The sequence below is a fragment of the Triturus cristatus genome, chromosome 5_1 (assembly GCF_964204655.1).
Source record: "Triturus cristatus chromosome 5_1, aTriCri1.1, whole genome shotgun sequence".
Classification (NCBI taxonomy): domain Eukaryota; kingdom Metazoa; phylum Chordata; class Amphibia; order Caudata; family Salamandridae; genus Triturus; species Triturus cristatus.
Genome location: NC_140587.1, coordinates 1,010,997,044 through 1,011,022,133, shown reverse-complemented (window position 1 = coordinate 1,011,022,133; position 25,090 = coordinate 1,010,997,044). Strand labels below are relative to the sequence as shown.

Sequence of the window (25,090 nt, the reverse complement as noted above, 5' to 3'; positions counted from 1 at the left end):
ATAGCTTGATTCTTAAAAATCCAAATCATTGTGGGTCACAATCTGACCTATCTTATGAAAATTAATACGGTAGATCACAAATTGCGACACAGTACTATTGGAGAAAATTACAGAGATGGTGGCCTGCTGGGCCAAAAATGATGCCCAGGGCCGTCATTCGTAGCTACATGATTGACGGCCCTGGGAACCACATGCAAGGTTACGCAGCGCACCGCACCACCACCACTATGCTAGGTGGTGTGTGCGTGCCCTGCAGCCGGTGCCCTTGCATTTACATAACTGCACATCAGCGACAGACTGTCAGCCGCACGTGTGGGGGTGGGTGGTGAGTCAGTGACGTGTGTTTCAGTGTCCCCAAATAATAAACGCTGCCGCCACTAGGGTCGCACAACCGCTGGCCACGCTACCGCCCCCAAAATAGTGCCGCCCATACCACCCCCCCCCCCCCCACCCCACCCACACCGCTGCCCTCGGGACTATCAACAGCTAGTCACCCCTCTGTGTAAATCCTGTTCACAGCCCCTCCCTGGTTCTCTTTGCCAGATCCTAAAGGATTCGAGAACGTGTTTTTTCCTCTCTCTTGATTGCCATCGATGGGTCTCATGACAGTGACTTTACATACTGATTTCAAAGTTCCCTATGCTGGCAATAGCAACAATGTGTGGATGTAGTCCTATGGATTAATAGGAGTCCGGTGGTGCTTTTGCGTCTCCTAAGGATTATTGTGTGTCCTATATAGGATCCGATGCATTACATGATATGGGTGAGCATGTTCTACTGATATCTCTTCTGAATAAGTCAGATTGAATCTACCTTCTAGATATGTGTACGACTGTAGTATATGCTGACCACCATTGTAATTTGTCTTGGTTGGAGATGGTTCACGGCTAGAAAATGGGCAAGATTCTTCTCAGGTTACTGGTGTTTAAGGCTGACAATTTAGTGATGTCGCTTTTTGTCATCCACCAGTATTCTGATTCATACAAGAGTGTGGTAGCTCTGGTAAAGCCTCGGCGTGGCCTTGGTGCCATACTGACATTATCTCCACATTTTGTTTAGAATCCTGAATGCATTCCTGGCCTTGTTCACTCTGCTCTTGATGTCACTGCCTGCCCCTCCATCATGTATGATAGTACTACCTAGGTAGGTGAAATCTTCAGTCATGGCTAGGTACTCTCCCCCCACCTTGACTGTAGAAGGGTTTGGAATGTTGAGTGGCATGACTTCTGATTTCCTCATGTTGTTCATCAGAACACTTGCTGTGCATAGGCGGTGAGGCGAGAAATCGTTTCCTGCACATGCTGCTGTGTGTGTGTGAGAGAGAGAGAGGCTAGGTCACCCGCATAGTAACGGTCCTCCAGTGCAGAAAGTGAGGTACATCTGGTGCCTCTGGCTTGGTCTTCTGTTGTGTTTCACTTCACCTAATCGACTAGCTTGAAGAGCAATTCTGACATCATGCATCCCTGTCTCACAATGGTCTTGACTCACTATTTTGCTCGAGACTGACACAAGGGTGATTCCACGCCAGTTGTTACAGTTGGGTAATGCTCTTAGATGCCTTGATTCCAATCATCTGGTACTTTCTTTCCCTCCCAAATCGATGTAAAGGGTGTTTGGAGGGACTTGGCTGAAGTTCCATGCCTGCCTTGAACATTTCTTCAATAAGGTTATCATGGGTAGGAGCTTTTCTGTTATTGAGAGATCAGTTGGCAGTGACGATTTCTTCTTTCCGTGGTGGGATGTGTTCACATCCAAGTCTGACTCTGCTTCTTGGTTGTCTGCTTCATTTGTTGGTAGTGGTCCGGTCAAGACTTCTCTGAAGTGTCGGCCCAGCGTGCCTTTCTCTGTTATGAGTAGTCTGCCTTCCTTGTCCTTGATAGGGATGTTGATTGTGTCAGGAGATTTACCATGGACTAACTTTGTGATCTTCATCCATTTTCCTCTACAGGCTTCCTCCTCTGTGAGTTTCTCCATGTATGCCCGCTTGTCAGCTCCTTTCTTTCTTCTGAGAATTCTGTTTGCTTCTAAGTACTGTTGCTTGTACCTCTCCTGCAGCCTCTCAGATTTGGCTTCCATTAGTTTTATTTTTGCTGTCCTCCTGTCTTCAGAAACCTGCCATGCTTCTTGCCTTATTCATTCTTTCCTCTTCCTTGTCTTGGTCCCCAAACATGCTTCACTGCCTGTTTAAAAGACCTTTTCCCATTTCTTGCTGACTGCATCAACAGCTGGCTCAGACTGATCTTCTGGGCCTGCCAGGCATTAGAACCTATTTTTGATTTGTAAGACAGATGCCTTCTTGGTCTTGGGGTCCTGTAATTTTGCCACATCAGAGTGCTGTTGCCCTGATGTTTTGCGCTCTGCTTTTTTGAACTTCAGCTTCACAAGAGTGGTCACTAGATGGTGATCACTGCAGACATACGCTCCCCTCCTCACTAACATCTTGCAGTGAGCGTCTTCAGGTGCCGCTTATCATCAGGTGATCATTCTGGTTTCTGTCTCTCCATTGGGTGAGCACCATGTTAGTTTGTGAATATCACAGTAGGAGAGGAGAGTCCCACCAATGACCGAATCATTCATAGAACAAACTTCCAAAAGACTTTCTTCATTGTCATTGATAAATCCACAACCTTCCCCCGGCTCTATCATGGGTCAATATACTTATATTTTTGTTGTAAAGGTATACATGGTAAAGGCATATGCATGGTAAAGACTTGCACAGTAAAGACATTGTGTGGTAGTGGTACTGCGTGATAATGACTGCATGGTACAGGTTGTTTCCTGTGGGTGGAAGGAAAAAAATCATATAGACAGTACTTGGATGCAGGGTGGAACTAGACCGAAACTCAGGTGGGGGAACTAAGATTCTGAAAGGGGCTGGACAGAGCTAGCTTCAAAGCCCAAGTCACTATATATCAAGAACTCTTTCTTCGCTGTGAAATGTTGCATTTTAAAGCTCACTGGCCTAGTATACTGGCTTGTTGTGGAATTCCATGTTACAGTTTCAGGGAAAGTCAGTGGCAAATTGTGTCTTCTAAAACACACAATGCCCAGTTGAATAGAGATTTTTTCCTTCTTTCCCTTTTCTTTTTCTTTCCTTCTTCTTGCAGATTTTCTTTCTTTCTTACTTTTTGCCTTCCTTCCTTTTTTTCCTTATGCCTTCCTTTTTTTCCTTATGCTTTCCTTTTTCCTTGCTTCTTCCTCAAAGGTGAGGCTAGGAGCCAGTGCCAGATGGAGGGTTTCTTTTTAGGTCTGTGTTAGCCAATACCTTTTCAAAACCAGCCCCCACCCTTCCAGCCTCACCAGAAAACGCCCGGTGCCCGCTACGGCCAGTCTGGCCCTGCATTTGTCTGTGACTGTGTCATTCACATTTTACTTCCACCCACTCCAGCATGAATCAAGGGGCAATGTTAGCCCACTTCAGCCACTGAGTGATTTTACTCCAGTCTTATAGCCCACTGCCGAGGGCTATACAGGTCATTTTACGGGCCTGAACCCAAGTTATAGACCAGAGCTACGGACAAGAGCCGATAACGAGAGAGAGGGCCTTTAACAACCAGTATAGCCAGAGGCAGAAGGGCTATAAGGCTATTTGAACATTCCACCCACTAAGGGTAGAATATTCTAAATTTAAAAGGGAGAAACATAAAGACAACCATTGGAATGTTGGAGCAGAAGACTTATAACAGCATTTAAAAGCCCGGAGCTACTCCATTGTCTTCAATGGAGCTCTCAACATTCCAATGTCCTAATATGAGTTACGCGGTACAATAAATAGGTGCCTCTCAGACCATAAATTCTCAGAACTTTTTTCTACGCAGGTCTGTTATTATTACCTCCAAGTGTGATCACGTAATGAACTTTGATTTCTTCAATTCTTTTTAACAATGAGCCATCATACAGTCATTTTTCCAAAAGTCAACACCATTTTGACTAATTACTTGTAATTTCTAAGATGCGTATCTACTTCATTCTTTTTTGTTTTGTTTTATCCTTTGAATCAAACAATCATTCTAGCAAAATGATAATTTTTTGCACAAATTTATAACTTTTTCAGCAAATGCTACACATTTTGTTTTATCCTTTGAATCAAACAATCATTCTAGCAAAATGATAATATTTTTTGCAAATGATTAACTTTTTCAGGGGGGGGCGTGGCTAACCGCCGGCGAGGGCGGTCGTGGCTTAGTAGAGCTCCGGACCCTCCCGGGGGAGAATCTGCATTTATAAGCCGTTTTCACGGCTACATTTGATGGGGGCTTACTGATGTGGATGCCCTTAGTCCCCGGTGGCGGTGTTGGCGGCTCGTAGGCTGCTGGATAGAGGCCAAGTGGTTGGTGCGACCTTGGGCTTACCTGTGCTGTGGCGACGGAGGGAGCCGGGAGCTAGATTGTGGAGTGAGCCGGCGGGCAGGGCTGCTGGACCGGGCCTCGTTGGAACCCGAGGGCGGCGGCTCCTCTACCTGGACCCCTGTTCCAAGCGCCGACCCCCTTGGTGAGGCACGGAGTGGCAGCTGAGGACCCGGGTACCCTGCCGGGCGACGGCGAGCTCCACGACGGAGCGAGGAGCTACTGGTGAGCGGCCGGGGGGCGGAGCAGGAGAGGACGCGAGACACTGAGGAGCGCGTAGGGGCCGGACGCGGCGAGCTGGAAGGCCGCTCGGCCCTGCTCCTTTCTAGATACGGCCCTCCCGGGCCTGCGTGTGCGAAGCCTGCCGGAGCTGCGACTGGGGCGATCGGAGTCTTTTCCTGCCATTGGCCCCCGTTGACAGAGTTGGGTCGGTGGTGAAAGGCGCGGCTTGACGGACAAGGCTGCCTCGCAGGCTAGCGCTACGGGGGTGGCCCGAGCCTGTCTGCGACTTGTGGGAGGAGGCGAGAAACTGAGGAGCACGTAGGGGCCGGACGCGGTGGGCTGGAAGGCCGCTCGGCCCTGATCCATTATATGTGTCAACCCCCCCCCCCCCCCCCCCCCCCCCGGTCTGTGTGTATGAAGCCTGCTGGAGCTGCGACTGGGGCGATCTGAGTTTTGTCCTGCCATCGGCTCCCCCCCTTTGTGGCCATAACTACCGGAGGCCCCTCTTATGTGGTACGGTGGCTTGAGGGACAATCATTACGGCCCGGTGACCCGCCTGGAGCCCACTGTTGGAGATACGAGGTTGACATGGGGGGACCTGTGAGGGGAGAGGGGCGAGTGGATGAGGATTCGGTTGGCCCTAGGAGCCACTGTGCTTTATTACTCTACTGAGGGAGTCGACGTCCGCTGGCGCTGCGCCCTGCAGCCTGGCTGGGGCCCTGAACGCTCTGGAAGCAGAACTACCCCCCCCCCCCCCCACTGGTACACAATTGAAGAGTATAGTCGTGCAGAACTAATCCTAGGAGCGGGAGTGTAGCTCCTATAGGACCAACTGTGGGGACCAACTACGGGGACGCCCTGCAGGGAGGCCCGGTGGTGACGTGGGGATATGGGGAGGAACCGGACTAAGGCAGTGGAGGGCCAGCAGAGTACCGACCCCCTCTCCATAATGCCGGACTGTGCTGGCGGACCCAACTCGCAGGGGACAACCCTGGCTGCCCCCACGAAGGGCACGCCGGATAAACTGGACCTCATCCTGCAAGAGATATGGGACTTAAGGGCCGCGATGGAGCTGCAAATGGGTACGCTGACCACGGGGCTGACATTGCTGACGGCGGACCATGCCAAACTGGCTGATACAGTCAAAGACCACGGCCAATCCCTTGCGGACCTCGCCCCTACGGTGGCGGACCTGCAGCGGCTCCAGCAGCAGATCACCTCGCTCCTGGATCGAGTGGAGGATGGGGAGGGCAGAAACCGACGCAACAACATCCGCGTTATAGGTCTGCCGGAACGCTGTGAGGGGAGTAGGGCGGCTGACTTCATGGAAACATGGTTCCGGGAAAATGTGGCCCAGGAGGGACTTTCTCCCTACTTCTGCGTTGAGAGGGCGCACAGAATACCGACAGGACAACCAAGACCTGGTGCGCAGCCCCGACCTCTGATTGTCAAAATACTCAATTACAGAGACCACGACATGCTCTTGCAGAAGGCTAGGGAACAGACGCTAATCCAGTACAAAAACCCCTGTGTCTCACTATACCCGGACTATACTGTGATGGTACAAAGACAGAGGTCTTCCTATCAGGCGGTAAAGAAAAAGCTACAGGCTGCACAACTCAAGTATGCGCTCCTATATCCCACCCGCCTGAAGGTGATGCATGACAAGAAGACCCATTTCTTCGAAAGCCCGGCAGACGTGGAAGAGTGGATGGAGGTCATGTGCATCGGCTCTAGCCGAGCTGATCGCCCGGAGAGCTCCTCCCAGATTTCGGAAAGGCTCCTGAAGCGGTCCTCTAGGAGAACACAGGGCGCTAACCGAGGAAAAGGCCGAGTGGGGCCCTCACGAGAGCAGCACCCGAGGGACCAGGAGAGGGCGCTGATGGTGGCCGGCTCCTTCCACGACGATTTGAACAAGACGGCCACGGACTCGGAGGATAGTACGATTCATTCAGACTCTGACCATAGTATCGTACTCTTCCCCACCATCACACCGAGAGCGGCAGACGACCTGATCGATGAATAAGGCGAGAAGCTGGGGCACCGACACTTGAGACTCCTACTAGTGACTTTAATATACGGCGAGCACGCATCCAGCAACTGAAAGACTGCTGTATCCTTTTAAAAGAGATAGCTCACGGTGTAAACTGGTGCACTGATGGGGCTAGTGATTGTGGGGTGCGTGGCTGGCTGTAGGTTCTGCCACCATATCCATAATGGTGTGTGCCACCTTGAGCTTAAGATGTTTGCTGGGGGACTATGTGATATATAATGGTATGCTAACTATGCCGATGTTAGCGCCCCACCCACCCTGCAGTACACCCCCCCCCCTCACCGGGAGACAGGGTACCGTCGAGCCATTGGGTCTTAGGCCATTTGAGGACTATGTTTGGATATTGGTTTGGCTACCTCCCTCATGGCGTATGCACTGTTAATTGTTCTGTACCATTTGTGCACCATTGTTGGGCCCAACGCGGTTTAGGCGTTGTGCCGAGTTTTGTTCAAGTTGTTGGGGAAAAGGGTCTCCTGGTCGGTACTGCCTCACTAGTGTCACGCGGAGGTGCGCTCCGCTCCTACATGGGACAATGCCAGGGACTGCTGCCATAATAGGGTTGTACAACTTGCTTACATGGAACGTGAGGGGCCTGGGGGCAATACAGAAAAGACATCGCATAAATGCATTCCTCCTTAGACGTAAGACACAATTAGCATTCCTTCAAGAGTCTCACCTCACTGACTCCGAAATGCAGAAAATGAGGAAAAAATGGAGGGGTACCCTTTATTTCACGGATTATTCCGCTTTCGCTAGAGGTGCGACTATCTGGATTCGACATGGGGTTCTCTTTGTTGCACTGGAACGCCGGATAGACGATTAGAGGCGGTACATACTGGTGAAGGGCACACTTGATGGATCTCTGGTGGTCGTTGGGAGTATCTATGCCCCTAATTTTGATCAAGACCGTTTTCTAGGTAGGCTGAGTGGGGTATTGGCTGACTGGGTCGGAATCCCATGGGTACTGGGAGGGGATTGGAATGCGGTGCTGGATACTGGACTGGATAGATCACATCCCCCTCTACACGGTACAACCGCTGGTAAGATCGCGGACCAATTCACTGCATGGGCAAGTGGGTGGACACTCTCGGATGCGTGGCGCTTTCTCTACCCAACACATAAGGAATACTCCTTCTACTCCCCGGTGCATGGCCTTCATACCGGACTTGACAGGTTCCTCTGCTCCAGTTTACTTCTCGCGAACATACACAGCTCCACATATTTAGCTAAAACCATCTCCGACCATAGTCCCCTGGAGCTCACACTTCAATTGGGCATGGTACCTACTCCGGTGCCTACCTGGAAGCTACACCCACACCTGCTCGAGGACGCCCCATTCCGCGCGACACTCTCTGACACTGTTGCCAATTACCTAGCTGACAATTGGAATACTGCGACATCACGCCTGGTTGAATGGGACGCACTGAAGGTAGTGATCAGAGGGGCGACGATAGGACAGTTGGTGGGGGCTCGACAAGAAACACACCAGAGGCTGCGAGAAATTGAGAGAAGATTACACGCCCTGGAGAGGGAGGTGATATTAGACCCTGCAAAGCGCGAGCGGTTACAATCCACTCACATAGACCACGCGGAAATCCTGGAGACGTTGAGGACAATAGACTACAGAGCATACCTGCAGCGTAAACATGTGGAGGCGGACAGGGCTGGTACCCTGCTTGCCCGCATGGTTAGAGACAGACCCGACCCGCTGATCATATCTAGTGTTCGCACTATGGCGGGTCAGGTAGTCTACACACAGGTCGAAATAAATACCGCCTTTTGAGATCACTTGGAAAAACTCTATGCACCCCTCCCCCCTGGTGGACGTCTCTTCTATTGCCGACTTCTTCCAAGACCTCCCTTTCCCGACCCTCTCGGAGGAAGTACAGGAAAACACAGAAGGAACAATTACCCAACAGGAGATCCGGGCCGCAATTAAAGGTTTAAATCGTAATAAAACACCGGGCTTGGACGGACTCCCAGTTGAGTTCTACCTTACATACGCGGAGTCCTTGATGTCTACTCTGGAGACCGTCTATAGGACGGCCATGGAGACGGGCCAATTACCGGATTCTACGATGCAGGCGCTGGTCCTATCTATACCCAACCCGGGACGAGACGGTTTGGACATGTCAAATTATAGACCTCTCTCTATGTTGGCCACTGAATACAAAATACTGAGTAAAGCCCTCGCCAACCGCATACAACCGCACCTCCCCGCACTTATCCACAGTGATCAGTGCGGTTTTCTCCCAAATCGCAGCACTTCACTTAATACTAGACGGTTGCACGCAATAATGGCGACTACCCCAAGGACCCACCGCCATGCCGGATGCATTGCACTGAACCTTCGGCAGGCGTTTGATTCCCTATTATGGGATTTTATGTTTGCGACGCTACGACGCTTTGGGTTTCCGGACACATACTTAAAATGGGTCTGCTTAGGCAGGGATGCCCCCTCTCACCGCTCCTTTTTGCATTGGTGCTGGAGCCTTTGGCGGCCTGGATTCGAGAGGACCAGGTTATCCGTGGTCTGAAATCGGCCAGGGGATGGGAGGATCGCATATCCTTATATGCAGACGATATCCTGCTATACCTGGCATCCCCAGCGCGCTCAATCAATTGCCTCTTAGACATATGTACATCATATGGCCGAGCGTCCGGATATACTATTAACTGGGCGAAATCGCACCTCTATGTACTCCAGGGCTCCCCACCACGGCTTCCAGGGGAATGTAAGATACAGATAGCAGAGGAGGGTTTCAAATACCTGGGAATATATTTCACAACTGACAGGGCGCAATTTATCGCAGAGAATCTCACGCAGCCCCTTATGCGGCTCCGTCGTGATGTCAAGCATTGGCGCTCCCTGCCACTGACGCTGCTGGACAGAGCAGCCCTCTTCAAAATGATGGCTCTCCCCCGACTTTTGTACGCACTACAAAACACGCCTTTTCCGGTCTCCCACGCGTATTTTACAACAATAAATGCGGAAGTCACCAGCCTATTATGGGAAGGTAAGGCACCACGAATAGCACTTCATAAATTAACAAAAGGCTGCTATGACGGAGGCATTGCCCTCCCTAACATAAAAGTATACTACTGGGCCTCACAGCTTGTAGTTATAAACCAGTGGCTCCACGCACCAGGAGATGATCCAGCGTACCGTATGGACCGACGACTGCTGGGCGAGGGTGGAGTCATGGAGGCATTATATAACAAGAGTAAGAGACACAACCTCACGGGCCCGACGGCACACACTATACAAGTATGGCATGAGGCGCAGAGGAACCTGGGATGGGAGGAAAGATAACGCAGGCTATGCCATTATGGGACACAAAAAGGCTGGGTAGTCTGCGTAACACTAAAGGATTTTGGCAGTGGGACCTGATAGGGATCTCGCGACTCGGGGACCTCTGGAAGAAGGGAGAGGTGCTTACATTCGATCAATTACAGACTGCTTATGACATGGCGGACACCGAACGATTCCGCTACACACAAATCAGGCAAGCGCTTATGGCAGAGATCGCACAAGGCACACGGCTGGCGGAAGCCTCCCCACTGGAGGATAGACTCCTTATAGACCATCTCACCAAAAGAGCCATATCTCAGACATATCGTAAAATTATAAACAATCAGCCGGACCCCCTGGTAGCTCTTAAAGCGAAGTGGGAGAAAGAACTAGGAGACCTTGACGAGGCGGAATGGCGGGAGGGCATATCTTCCCCAGAGAGGTAGCGATACCATCAAAACTCAAACTGATACAGTTGAAAATACTACACCGCACGTACTATGCCCGAACTCTCCTATACAAACTCAAGCAGACAGACTCACCATTATGTCTTCGACAATGCGGACAGGAGGGGTCTCTCTTTCACACCTTATGGATGTGTCCCATAGTGGTCCAATACTGGAGGGCGGTAATGCGTACACTTTCTCAGGTAACAAAAACCACGACGCTCCCAGAACCCAGGAGGTGCCTCCTTAACATATGGGAACCCACGGATCTTAACCGCTCAATGCAAACGTGGGTAACAATAGGCATGATGGTGGCAAAACGAACTATAGCGCAGAGGTGGGGATCCAGACAGACCCCTACCCTCCCCCAGTGGTGTGGAGACATGGATACCATCATGATTGCGGAAAAGGCAGTGTATGTCCACAGAGGGTGCCCTAAGAAATGGACACAGATATGGGGGAGATGGAATAGTTATCGAGGGGATATATGCGAAACCCCTAGGTAGAACTCAGATTCAGAACTCAGTGACTAAGCAGGTTGAGGGAATATATGGGGAAAGCGTGGGCAATGATGAAGTCCTGGATAGAGCACTGACACGGAGAAACGAGATAAAGTATTCGCATATTATTGTAATGCTGTATTTGATATGGAATGAAACTGCAGGTACTTGTGGAATGATCCTCATTGTATGCAATGCCAAAGATTGTTGTATATGGTATGAAAAAACCAATAAAAAGTGTCTTTAAAAAAAAAAAATGGGTCTACTTACTGTATACGTTCCTGACGGCCAGGGCCCGCACGGGCTGCTATATTTCTGATGCATATAGTATCCATCGTGGCACAAGACAGGGATGTCCTCTGTCCCCCTTGCTGTTCGTGCTGGCATTAGAACCGCTAGCCCTGGCTCTTCGAAGATCGGCGGCCCAACTTGGTATTTGCATTGACGGCGTGTATTATTTACTATCAATCTATGCAGACAACATGCTGTTATACTTGCGAGACCTCATGGCTGATGTGGCCCCCCTACCGGATATATTTGCTGTTTTTGAGCGTCTATCGGGTCTGGCCATAAACCCCGACAAATCGACCAGTTACTTTTTCCAAGAAACAGCACACATTACTCATTTACAATTCGGCACTTACTCCTTCTCGGTGGCTCCCACTACCTTTAAATAACTCGGTATTCATGTTTATCAAACGCAGGAGGACCAGATAGATGGCAATATCCAACAGGCAATAACGGGGCTCCGGGCCAGTGTAGGCTTCTAGTCCTCTTTGCCCCTTTCAGTAATGGGACGGATCATCATCGCTAAGATGGTGATGCTGCCTCGTCTGCTATACTATTTTGTGAATTTGCCGGTGGTTCTCCCACAATCCATTTTTAATACGCTGGACAGATTGTTGACAACCCTTATTTGGGGCACGGGTCGGAGACGGATAAGTGTCCGGAAGTATCAGCTGGGGACGCAGAGTGATGGCCTGGGGGTCCCCGACTTCCGAGGATACTACTACGCCAGCCAACTCCAGTGGCTGTCACATTGGACCGCAGGGAGGAATCTACGCGAGATTGGATTCACACCGCAGAGGCTGAATAGAGGGGAGCTACACACCCTATTATTGCCGAGGGCCCGTGTTCCTCCCGATTGCCCCCCCCTGTTGCGGACTGCCCTGGTGTGTTGGAAGAAGATCTTGGCTTACACATCTGTGGCAACCCTGTATGCTGGGAATATACCTTTATTAGGCGTGCCCACGCCACAAAGGAGACTCACACAGACTAGACTCCAAGCTTGGACGGACAGCGGGATAGAAGAGGTGGGAGCCTTTTTTGGAGATGGCACACTGATGGACCATGATACCTTTTTACAGGCCACGGGGGTGCCGCCACGCCTCTATCTACTACATGCCACTGTCACACACTACATTAGAGCCACTTGGGCCCCACAGAGGACTGAACCCCCACAGCACACCCTAGTACACCTCCTATACTACATGGGACCTGGGGGACATTTAGTGCGTTGGTTATACACTGGAGTACGGGCACACGCAGCAATAGCTCTTACCTCCCTTAGGGAGCAATGGGCGACGGATTCTGGGGCGGGGATCACAGACCACGCATGGCAATGTATTCTGGAGCATCCCAGAAAAGTGTCGCGCAATGCACAGCTTAAATTCATACAGGCGATGGTGTTGCATAGATCGTACCTTACGCCGAAGCGACTCCACCGTATGTTCCCGGACTCCCCCCATAGCTGCCCCAGATGCAGAGAAGATGAGCCGGGCTTTATCCACATGCTATGGTCCTGTCCTCGACTGCAGGGCTACTGGGAGGGGGTGCGACACTCCCTAGCTACAGTGACACACCTACCGGTCTCAGACGACGCCCTGACTTGCCAGGTGGGCCTTTGCAGACGCTCCAAAGTGCGGAAGGCGCAGCTAAGGTTTGTGGATCTTGCCCTTATCTTAGCAATTAGGGTGATTACTATGAGGTGGAAGTCCCCCAGATGCCCGGCGGTCACGGTGTGGCAGGCTGACGTGCTCCAGTGGGGAAGGGCGGAGGGTGCGGCTCTTCGGAGAGAAGAGGAGAGAGGGCTGAGGAAGCAACACATCTCCCTAGATTGGGAGGCCACGCTGATTGCATTAGAAGCACTGGACCTGGCCCCCACACAAGATACTTCACTGTAAAGCGAAGAGTGTGAGTCCATTCGTGCCTGTACGGCTCGAGGAACAGAGAGGCTGTGATTCTGACCAGTACATGGTACCCCTGAGAAGACGCTCCTATAGTGACTCCCTGCTATCGTTGAAAAAGTGGCAGTTCGACTGACCAGGAGAGGGTTAGGGTGGGATAGGAGAGTGGGAGGGAGAATAGTTGGGGGTTGAACTTAAACAATGCACTATTTCAAGTTATGGATGCAACACTGCCTGTACATTAGTGGTTGGGAAAAGAGAACAGACTAACAATGCCCTTTATAGGACTCCCCTCTAATGCAAGATAGGAGAAACCAGATTGCTATGTACAAATGCATGGGGAGGTATATGATGGGAGAAAACCAAAAGACTGTATTTGAATGTTTATATTTTGGAAGTACATGGTATATAGCGGTCACCAATAAAGTGTGTGGAAAAAAATTTTTTATAACTTTTTCAGCAAATGCTACACATAAAAACTCTATATACAGTGCATACAATAGACTTAAAGGAATCAGAAAATGTACAAACAATATATAAACATCTTAGTGTGAATCTAGAAAGTCCTACTGTGTTTGTGTGCATCGGGACCAGTTTACCTATGACTCCTCGATATTTATTTAATATAGGGTCCAATAAATAGGGGTCAGAGAACACCTGAAGTAGTCCATGGCTAAGCCGCCTAGGTCCAGCTTAGACTTTGTGTCCTTGAACACTTAATTGTTCACAACGGAGATACTCTTGGCCTCGGTGATAGGGGAGGGGTGTTGTGCCGACATGTTTCGACCTTCGTGTCGGGACCATGAGGATTTTAGGAAGGCCTTCCTCAGGGCTGGTAACTTCTGTGTAGGACACTGGGATTAAATAGGGAAGAAGCATATTAGTCTCTTATCACTAATACGACATAAATCATATAAGCTTGTGCTTATAAAGTGATAAAGTGTTAAACTTTGTCAAAGCAGAGAAACTAGGTCTGGAACCATACCCTTGCAGAACAAAACCTATGTTTGACTAAACCTCATCTGAAATGATGCTATCCATTCCGTGAGTTTTAGAGCAGCCCAACACCTGCCTCGATTAGCATATCATGTCCCTTGTACACCAACCACATATTACTGTACTGCACCACTAGTGGAAGAGCTGGCGAGTGGCCCAAGTTATATGTGCCGCCTTCGCTCAGTGCTGGCTTTTTAATTAATGAAAGGAAGCTTGCTGGGACATTTGAGCCCATGATTTTTATGATAAAAAGAAAAAATACAAGCAGCGAAATATAACCTGCGGTTGGCTTTAAAGTCCGGATCAGCTGAAGGTTCCATACATGGTTTGAGCCACTTAATAGCTACAGAAAATATACATGGAGATAAAATATCAGCGTGCTCACAGCAGCGAGGTAAGAAACACAGCCTGCACAAAAGCCCTACAATAGGTTAAATATGGGAGTTCTAGTTGACATCTTACCATGGTGGACACTTTCTACCCTTTCTACTGGGCTCTACTTGACACACTAATGCACACATTTGTGTACAACCTTGGTCATCGACAACTGAACTAGTTAGAACCAACTGACACATTATAATAATTTGTAACACGAAGGCTCATCTCTGTATTCTCTATGTCTTGGAGTCATCATTCTTCTTCTTCATTGTGATAATTTGATGCCTAACACTGAAATGAAAGGCCTGTGGGGATTTAAACCTACCACATTCAAGTTACGCTAATATTAATACTACACAACAGGCACGCCAACTTTCTGAGCTATTGCACCGCTTTAATCTGAAACGAACAATTGGAAGTACGACTGCGGCAAGAGGCTCCATGTCATGTGTGACAGCTTCAAGCAGTTGTGTTTTTTAAGTATGGGTGTACCTCATCTTCTCCATCTATGCCCTCAGTGTTCACCATCATTTTAGTGTCACCTTTTCAAGCTCCTGTAACTAAAAAAAAAAAGCCCAGAACTTGTAGCTTTGCCAATGTTTGTTTTAAGGTTGCCACTAGATTTATTCTTCACATCTGTTCTGATGATGATGAGCCCACGTAATTAGGACACGATGGTTCAAAACAGTTCATTTTTCACTAGTTTGCTTTTTATGCCCGACTACTATTAAACGCCTTAGAGACTAATGTTAATTAAATTGAATAACGCTATCCCATGCTAGTACTCATTGTTAGACACTGGCAAACCAATATTTGTGTGTTGCACTAGGTTTTTTTCAGATACGCTTTTTGCAGCACGTTCGCTTAGCACACATTGTTTCTCTAGCTCACTTCCCTTCTACAATAATAAACTTATAAAATCTAATTTTTTGCCATTATGTTGTGGACCCCTTGCTCTACGCTTTGTGATTTATTTACATCTTAAGTACTTATAGGTTTAATAGGGTTTTGCCTATTAATCGTTTACTCTGCACATTTAATAGATGAATGGCTCAACTGAAAGCTATGGGGTTGGTACATTACTACCTAATGTATACAGTGGATACAGTGCTCCGAATGAACATGGTGCCTGCTTGGAGGTAACATGTAGGATTCTCCCAGGGGCTCACGTGAGACGTTGCAGGCGCTGCTTCTTACTGAACAAAGGCTGTGCTTGTATTCTACTGAGTTCTATCGCTCAATGCTCACATTGTTTTCACTTAGCTGAAGATTGTATATGTGTCGAAGACCTTTTCCCCAGTAGCTTTGGAAAATGCTGTGTTCATACTATTCTGCTGCTTCTTCTGAAATAAAATAGGCCAGGTAAAAAACACATCCCCACTCATTAACGCTGTGAAACTGGTACAGAAACCTCCCAAATCAAAGTGGGCTTGGGAAACAAGACACTTAAACAAAGGAGTGCCCTACTACTGGACTGCACCCAAGATGGCTGCCGCTATGCCGTCGTTGCAGTCACATCCTTTTTCATATAAGTTCTCAATTACCTTAGTAGATACATTTTCAGTTACCTCCTCAGTGGGCAAAGATGGGCCAAGATCCGGAGAAGTGCTAAGGACGGCCTCTTCCATGACTTCAGGAGTGGCAGCAGCATCTAGAAGGACAAACACATACTTCACATGATGACTTAAGCCTCAACCATCCTTTTCCACCAATGTGAAGTAAATACAAAATGAGTTTTCAACTGTTTTTTTTGGCTGTTACAGAAGTAAAACTGTATTACCTGGCACATCCTCTACAGAAGGTATCTGTGTATAGTTTACATACCTGGCTGAATATCGCCGAGCAAGCCAGCGAGCTCAAAACATTTTAAAGCAATAGCCGTACTAACCTCACCATGTTATCGGAAGTAAAACACAAGTCTTCCGCATGATGTCACAAAGGCAACAGAATCGCAGTGACGGAATCAACACTTAATATTCTATTTGAACTAGGGAGAGGATGGGAAATTATACGATGGGGCCGGGGGAGGGAGAATGAGGTTCAACTTTGAATCGATAGACGCTAGAAACACTGAATAATCACTGCTGAGCGTACTGTAACTAAAATGTTCTTCCTCAGTACTAGACGTCCGTTTAACGAGTATGTGTGATAGAATTCAATATAAAGCACTGAAATGGTACAGGGAGGAGGAGACCGTGTGACAGATGGCCACATCCATGTTTCTGCAAGAAGCAGGGCAGTTTCGTAGATTTCAGCCATCATGTTCATTGGTCTGTTGGCACAGCTCAGTCTCCAGACACTGAGGTGTAGGCTGAGTAGATTCAGGTGGAGGACTTTACTCTGTGGCTGAGACAAGAGTCTCCTCTGACTTGGGACCATGATCGAAGAACAGGTGTTCATGCCCAAAAGCTCCGTTTATCACACTCGCCTGGCTCAATCCAGAGCCAATAAAATGACCTGTGCCTGGTAGTTCCTGACCTTTTTTACAACTCTGAGCAGAAGAGAAAGTGGGAAGGCATACAGGAGACCTGTGTTCCAATCCAGCCAGAACGCATCTCATATCGAGTGTTCTTGCAGAAACTCGAATGCACAATTTTTTTGACACTGCACGTTGTTGCCTGTGGCCAAGAGATCTAGCCAGGGTTGTGCCCACGGCCCGACGATGCCCTGAGCAACCTCAGACTGTAGTCACCATTCATGTTACCAGACACTGTCTAGTGAGCATGTCTGCTCTGGCATTCAAGGACCCTGCCAAGTGGTCTGCGATCAGGAAGATGCCCTGACTCTCCAACCAACTCCAGAGGTGCAGAGCTTCCAGGCAGAGGGACCAGGATCCCCCACTGTTCTCTCTGTTGCAATACCACATCGGGGCGGTGTTGTCCATTAGAACATGCACCAGTCTCCCTTTGATGGATGGTAGAAAGGCTTTGAAGGCCAAGCGAATAGCTTGTATCTCAAGCAGTTTATTATGGAATTTGGCGTCCATTGGAGACCAGTGTCCTCTGATTTTCACCTTACCCAGATGATTTTCCCAATCCAGCTGTGACATGTCTGTTTCCACCATCAGCTCTCATCAGCTCTGGGTGGGGAAGAGAAAGGGGTCTGACTCTGGTCTAACTGCGATTGAGTAGCCACCTCTCCAGATCGTGCACAGTCTCCTTTGAAATTTGAATGATGTCCATGAGGCTTCCTTGGTGCTAGGCCTACTGGAACTTTAGATTACACCGCAGAACAGGCATATGCCACCTGGCAGAAGCAGGAGGCGAAAAGGCTAAAAAGCTTCATAGCTGCTCTCACTGAAATTCAGGACCAAGCCTGAGATGACAGGATCACAGCCCGAATGTCCTGGATTCACTGCAACAGAGAGAAGGACCTGAATTGTACCATGTACCAGGGCAGCTCCACTAAAAAGAAGATTCTGAAAGGAGTTGGGTGTGACTTTCTGGTGTTGATAATGAACCCCAACGATGTTAGGAGGTTCGCTGTTGTCTGGAGGTGGCCTACAGACGTGGCAAGCCCGCTTTCAACAGCCTGTCACTGAGGCATGGGGAAACTGGAATCCCTGACCTCTGAAAAAGAGCAGCGACCACTGTCTTCACTTTTGTGAAAATCAGAGTAAACTGGTGAGGCAAGAGGGGAGGACAGCAAACTGAAAATGCTCCTGGCTACCTGGGACTGCAAGTATCGTTTATGGGACTGAAGCAGAGGTGTAGGAAAACACGCACCCTTCAGGTCTAAGGACACCATCCAGTTGCTCAGGTCCAGGACAAGCAGGATCTGGTCCAGCATGAGCATTTTGGATTTTGTCCATCCCTAGGATAGCATTCAGAGGAAAAAGGTCTAGAAGGGGGCAAAGGTCCCCATCCTTCTCTGCTACAAGGAAACAGCGAGAGTAGCAGCCCTCTCTGATTGCCAGTCCAGACCCTTTTCTGTAGCTCCTTTGGAAAGTAAAACGTGTACCTCTTGCAAAAAAATGGAGAGGAGTTCCTCTGAGATTTGCTTTAATGTTGGGAAAAGATCAGGCGGAGCAGAAAGTCGGGCATAACCATATTGAACGGTTTGAAGGAACAATAAGCCAGACACGATAAATCACCACCTTGGTAGAAACTGCTGGATCCTACCTTCCACAGGGTGGTTGCATACCACTAAAGGCATGCTAAAGCAGCTTGGTGGCTGTTGCGCAGGGGAATGGGACTGGGAGCACTGATGCCCTTGTTGGCCTGTAGGTTGCCTGCCAGATCTTTGTCTCAGGTCTTGAAAGGACTGGGGTGATTGCAGATGTGGCTGGAGAGACTGACACTACCTATACGCCAGCCCCCTTAAGTAGCCTCAGAAGTTCCTAAACTGGTAAGGAAACTGTTTGCCAGGTGCCAACAGACCCAGTGAGTGTTTTGTGTTTCTACTTTCTTTGAGACGTTCCAAGGCAGAATCAGCTTTCTTGCTGAAAAGCCATGAACCATCAAAAGGCATAACCAAGAGAGTGGCCTGAATATCTCTAGAAAATCCTGTTCAGTGCATCTCCACATGGTGCCGGAGCACCATACTGGTGCTAAGCGCCCTCCTCAGTCAAACAGGAGTATCAAGACAGGCACGACCCATGTAGCTGGCCGCACCCTAACTATCCTGAAATGTCAGTCAATGAGGCCCTAAGGTCCTCCAGAACCACCAGCAAGATCTTGCTGGCCCTGTCTTAGAGGCATGCATATTTCGGCCCAATCAGCAGACTGCATAGACCTATTTCAGTGCTTGGCTAGCCAAGGAGAACATTCATTTTCAAAATGCTTAATCGTCTAGTCTACCTCCCCGGAGGAGTTGCGAGGAGACAACTGGAGTTCACCTTGCTAATTGAAGCCTGAACAACTAGGCTGTGTGGAGTAGAATGTTTAGTGATAAAATACGGATCGCCACCTGCCTATTCATCGGTGGGCAAGAACAGGGCTTTGACCAAAAGCCTAATAAGGTATCAGAGTCATTAAAAGGGAGCAAGGGCTCAGGGGTGGCTGGTTAGGACATTAGTCTTAGTTTAAATATATGGCAGCTGTAAGTCCGAGACTTGAACTGCTCATCGGACTACTACTACCATCTGACCTCTTGTAAGTTCATGTAAAAACTGTCATCATAATGAGAGAGCAGATCATCACCATCCCCATCTCTGGGTGATGATAAGCTTTGCCAGAATACAAGCCAAAAGGAAAGTAAATGCCTATGATTGTGTGCCAGGGCTAGTAGAGGCAATGGATCAGAGTCAGGCTGCATGCTGACTGATTGTGCTTTATTAATTTTGTAGCACGAGATAGGTCGGGATTAGGCTAAAGTCGATTTGGGGACAGACATTGGAATCAGTACCAGATCCTTTTCCGACACAGATGGCATCTGTACTGACACGACAGCAACAAGGGAAGGACTGGCATAGATTGTGACCCTGGGAGGAAGTTTGTACTGAAATTGGTGCAGGGCCTTAAACTGGTATAAAGTAATCAGACAGCGCTAAGCACATGTCGACAGGTGGTAACCCGACTAGAGGGCCCCACAGATCTTTGGGGCCCGAAGGTACATCAGATGGAGCAAAAAGAACACAAGAAATCTCCAGCCTGGACTCCTTAAAGGCGTCAATTTGCTGCGGCATCTCCAATGGTTGGTGAAATTCAGGGCGCACTGCGATCAACTGTGGAATCAGCTTTGCTTTGCTTTCCTCTCCGACCCCATGAAAATCACCTGCGGAGTCCCACAGGGTTCATCACTGAGACCCACCCTTTTCAACATCTACATGGCCCCCCTTGCAGCTATCGTCCGACAACACGGCCTCAACATCATATCCTACGCCAATAACACCCAGCTCATCCTCTCCCTCACCAAAGACCCCACCACTGCCAAACTCAACTTCCAGAAAGGAATGCAAGACGTCGCAGTCTGTATGACCAACAGCTGCCTGAAGCTCAACGCTGAGAAGACAGAAGTCCTCGTCCTCGGTACCACCCCTTCTGCATGGGACAGCACCTGGTGGCCGACCGCCCTCCGAAGCCCACCTACCCCCTCAGACCACGCCAATTACCGCGGAATCGTACTCGACTCATCACTCACCATGAACCGACAGGTCAACGCCGTCACCTCCAGCTGCTTCAACACCCTCCGCATCCTCCGCAAGACCTTCAAGTGGATCCCCCCTGAGTCAAGGAAGATAGTCACCCACACACTCATCACAAGCAGACTGGGCTATGGAAACGCACTCTATGCTGGCATCAACAAGTCCCTACTCCGCAAACTCCAGACAATACAGAATACCGCCGCCAGGTTCGTCCTCGGCATCCCCCGACAAGAACACATCAGCCAACACCTACTAAGTCTCCACTGGCTCCCAGTGGAGAAAAGAGTCACTTTCAAAATCATCATTCATGCCTACACAACAACGGACCCAAATACCTCAATGACAGAATCAACTTCCACGTACCCAAAAGAAACCTCCGATCTTCCTTCCTGACACTGGCCGAAACTCCGCGTATCCACGGAGCCAGAGCAGCCGGAAGATCCTTCTCTCACATTGCAGCCAAGACCTAGAACGAGCTACCGGCAGACATCAGACGCGCACCCACCCTGAACACCTTAAGGAAGACCCTCAAGACCTGGCTCTTCAGCTAAACAGATCTGCGGACCCCCCCTCAGTGCCTTGAGACCCTCACGGGTGAGTAGCGTGCTTACAATTCCCTGATTGATTGATTGCATGAGGAGATCTGGAGGGAGACCAACTAACATTGTGACACTCTAACACCATCTCTTTGCATAGAGAATGTCAGGATGGGTTGAGTTCTGCTTCACTTTCTTGTGCTTGCATTTAGATTTTGATTATGACTTAACAGAGGCCTTCAAACAGAAGTTGACCTCTTGCTGCAGGAACCTTGGGAGTGAGTCCACACCCTTGACATAGGGTGGTAGCAGGCAGGCCATTCATGAGGCCTGCAACGTCTTCTTGTGTTGAGCAACATACAGCTTTGCCTCTCAGTCCTGATTGCCTTTTGGTGCATTGGGACGCACTTATTGCACAAATTTGAGTAATGTCCCGAGCCTTATTACCACCAACATACCTCTTGCGGGTCATATGTTTTCTACTGTCACAGCATGGTTGGAAACCTGTATCTTTGGAGGAGATATTGTTCATACTGTATTTTGTTTTGTTTTCAGGACATGTCGAAAGGCCAATAAAATCAAGAGCAGGGTGCTGGATCTGAATCTAAAGGCACAGAAAGAGAGGAACTGATGCCAGCATGCAGGGTTGGTATTTATATGCTGCTCTGCACCGCCACTTCTGGGGTAGTACGGAGTCCATGTGAAGCCGTATGGTGCCACCTATCTGTGCACGGGAACTTGTAACACAAAAGTGTATCGGATCAAGTTTGATACCTTGAGAGCATTCTAAGGTGAGAAATCTGCAGTTAGAAGTATTTATCAGAAGTGAACATTTGGATAAAAACAAATACAGTAATAAATACCACATACCACATCCTGTTCAGATAACACCTTCAGATGTCTCTAGAACCACAGATTCTGAAAGGAGCTTATAGATATGGAGAGAAAACTAATCTGCTTAAAATGAAAATCAGAAAACCATTTTGGAAGAAAACTCAGATAGCTTTAAGTTAAGAATAACAATTGTAGTGCTAGAGGCACTCTTGTGGTTTGACACCCGGTGATGACCTTTGACTACCATTATTTTAACTGACTTTAGTGTGTTATTTTATCCTAGACGGTCCTGCATATGCCTGTTTCTCTTACAGGTTTCTTTCTTGTAATCTTGCTGTCTTTCAGTGGGAGCTGTCACGGAGTAGAACCGCCTTGCCAAGAATAGAATGTGATGGATGTGCATTTGAAAGCGTGAAAGGGAAAGAGAGTTGTGGAATGTACTTTTTGATCTCAAAGTGCAGTGTTGTGGGCAGAGATGCACACATGTGCTCGGTGTTGCACATTGAGAGATGAAGTATATGAATCTATAAGCAGTTGTGCACAATTGTGCATTGTGTTGTACATTGATGAGAATTATGAAGTTCTTACTATTGGATTTGACATGGCCTCATGTCATCCTTTTTTCCTGAATTTGCCTTGCTTCAGCTTTTCTGCCTGCAAAGCACACTTGCAAGTTGCTTGGGTTATTCACAGTCTTTTTGTTTTTGTGAAGGATTGTACTCTGAAAGGCTTTGTGAGCTTTGTCAAGATAAAGGCTGGAACATGCAAGATTTGGAGAAGGGGACGTGAGAACTCCTTCTTGCCATGGGAATGCTTGCTTGGAGCCAGGCCAGTTCTGGTAAGATTCCTCTGGCCCTGGGGGAGATCTTTCTCGAACCTTCTAGTGTGTTTAAAGCTGAGGGTTGCAGACTCAGAGACCGGGAGTTTGGAATCTGAGAGGGGGCGGACGCGTCTACCTCAGAGAGTGGACCCTGGTTGCTGAGGCTCTCAATCACGGCTGTTTACTTCCCCAGTCTGAGATGCAGTGTTTGCACCAGGTGATGTATTGAGTTTTGGTTATGGCCATTATGATGTGAATCAGTGGCTGTGATCATTTGATGTGTTGTCTTTGTGATGTGTGAGTGAGTCAAAGTGTACCTCTAAAGTTCTAGTTTGATCTATTCAGTGTATATAGCTTTCTGATCTTTTGCAGGACGTCCAGTACATTTGCTTGAGTATTATCTCATATTATTTGCTGCTTGTTTATTCATCAGTATTATTCATGCATTATATTTACCAAGTGTGTTATTATTGCTTGCATATAAACATATATATCTCTTTGTGTATTTGAATCTTGTGCATTTGACATCTGGGAAAGCCTTTCTGTTAGAGATCATTGTGTAAAATAAAACCCCAAGCCTTATTCTATGAGAGAGAGTCCTTGCCTTTTGAAAAATAAAACCTTTTTCTAAAGGTGCTATATTAAAGTCTTTACTGCGCCGGGTGCTGGGCTACCGTATTGAAGATTCTGTATTATCTGATAGGCGCAAGCAAGACAACAATATATCTCCTACTCATTCAATACAAAATACTCCATTGAGCTTATTATGACCGAGCCAGATTACATAAAATAGGACGAGCAAGTGATCCTACCTGTCAGAGATGTGGACATGGGGAGGGCGACTTTTACCACAACATTTGGGACTGCACTATAATACAGGTCTATTGGGGAAGGATATTGCAGGAACTGAGTAAAGTACTTGAGGTTGATATACCCTCGGACCTTAAACTTATACTGTTGAGAATCCCGGGCGACGTAGACCTAAGCCGGACGCAAATACTCTTTACTGCATTAGCACTGGTGGTGGCGAAGAGGGAAGTGGCAAGAACGTGGGGGGCCGTCAATGCACCACTACTCCGAGAGTGGAGAGCCTGGATGGACATCTATATGGCAGCAGAAAGGGTCACCTATAAGGCGAGGGGATGCCCGAAGAAATTTCACCTGGATATGAGGTAAATTGAGGAAATATTGTGGTTTTGATGTCACAGTGGGCGACGAGTAGCCGGGTCCCAGACGGATATTCCTCTCAGGCTAAATGACCAGTAATGGGCCATTGGCACCTAAAGGACAGGGAGACCCCATGGAACCACGATACAACAGTATAGGGTTGGCACTGATGCCTTTTCAAACGGCCTGCCGTGGATATAAAAGTGTACTATCTGATGTATGGATTACTAATGTACGACGCTGCATGACTGTACCTGATTTTGTTATGGTTTGTTTTTCTGTGTTTTTTCAAAACAGCATAATAACGATAGTGGGACTTGAATTTGAAGGAAATGAATTTGACTAACTGTAATCAATTTTTCCAGTATGGTATCCTAAACTAGAAATATTTCAAAGATTAAATGGTGCCTACATTCACTTTACAAGTCCTCTAGCCACACGGAATGCTTAGCAAATATGGTGTGAGAAATTGGGTTGTTGGTTGAATGGGATGCTAACCCTGCTCCAGCAACAGCCACAATTCCTCTCAGGGTAAACCACTAAAGTCACTAAATTAACCTGTGCTAAAACCTCTGGTAGCAAGGCACAAAAGAAGTCAGACTTAACGTAGAGGCAATGTGTAAAGTATTTGTGCATGTACACAAACATAAATAAAGTGAAAACACAAGAAAAATGCCACCCCAATAGAGTACATTTTAATACATTATTTGACAAAACTCCACTCCGAACCGGAGTTATGAATTTTTAAAGTTTAAGGTAAAAACAAGCCTCTAAAAGATCAAAGTACCAACCACAGAAATCTAGTCGCACGAGAACAGGGCAAGGTAAAAAAATATGGCTGGCATGTCGCAGTGCTAGTCAAATACAAAAAGTGGATTGGGACCGGTTGGCACTTACCTTCGGACGTAGAATTTCTTTTTACATAAAGTCTCTGAAAAGGTAGTTCTGCGGGCCAAGGCTGCAGGAGGGAACTGAGGAGGAGGCATCATATTCAGGGAGCTGCTGGATGAAGTAGCGGTGAGTATTTCTTTGTTCAGACTTGGCCTCTTTTATGGAAATAAAAAATCTCCAGCGGGACAAAGCTAGAGGATGTGGCCGACACGAGTTCCATGAGGCTGGATACCCCTTTGGCTAGGGACCAATGAATAGGATTTGCTGATGCAGAGAAGAACGTAGCGGGATCTACCTCTAAGTCAGGCCGACCGATGATGCACCTTGGGTGGATAGAC

At 48.1% G+C, this 25,090-nt stretch overlaps 1 protein-coding gene across 2 annotated transcripts in view; it reads right to left on the bottom strand.

Annotated features, from left to right (window-relative positions):
• The window catches only part of LOC146832786 (kinesin-like protein KIF17), a 930,557-nt gene that overhangs the window by 160,818 nt on the left and 744,649 nt on the right, over positions 1-25,090 (bottom strand). The window contains exon 8 of one of the 2 annotated variants that reach the window (XM_085606109.1): positions 15,964-16,070. In XM_085606109.1, the coding sequence (XP_085462235.1) occupies positions 15,964-16,070 (107 nt within the window). The remainder of the gene's footprint in view (positions 1-15,963; positions 16,071-25,090) is intronic. The other variant, XM_085606110.1, reaches the window with a different exon arrangement.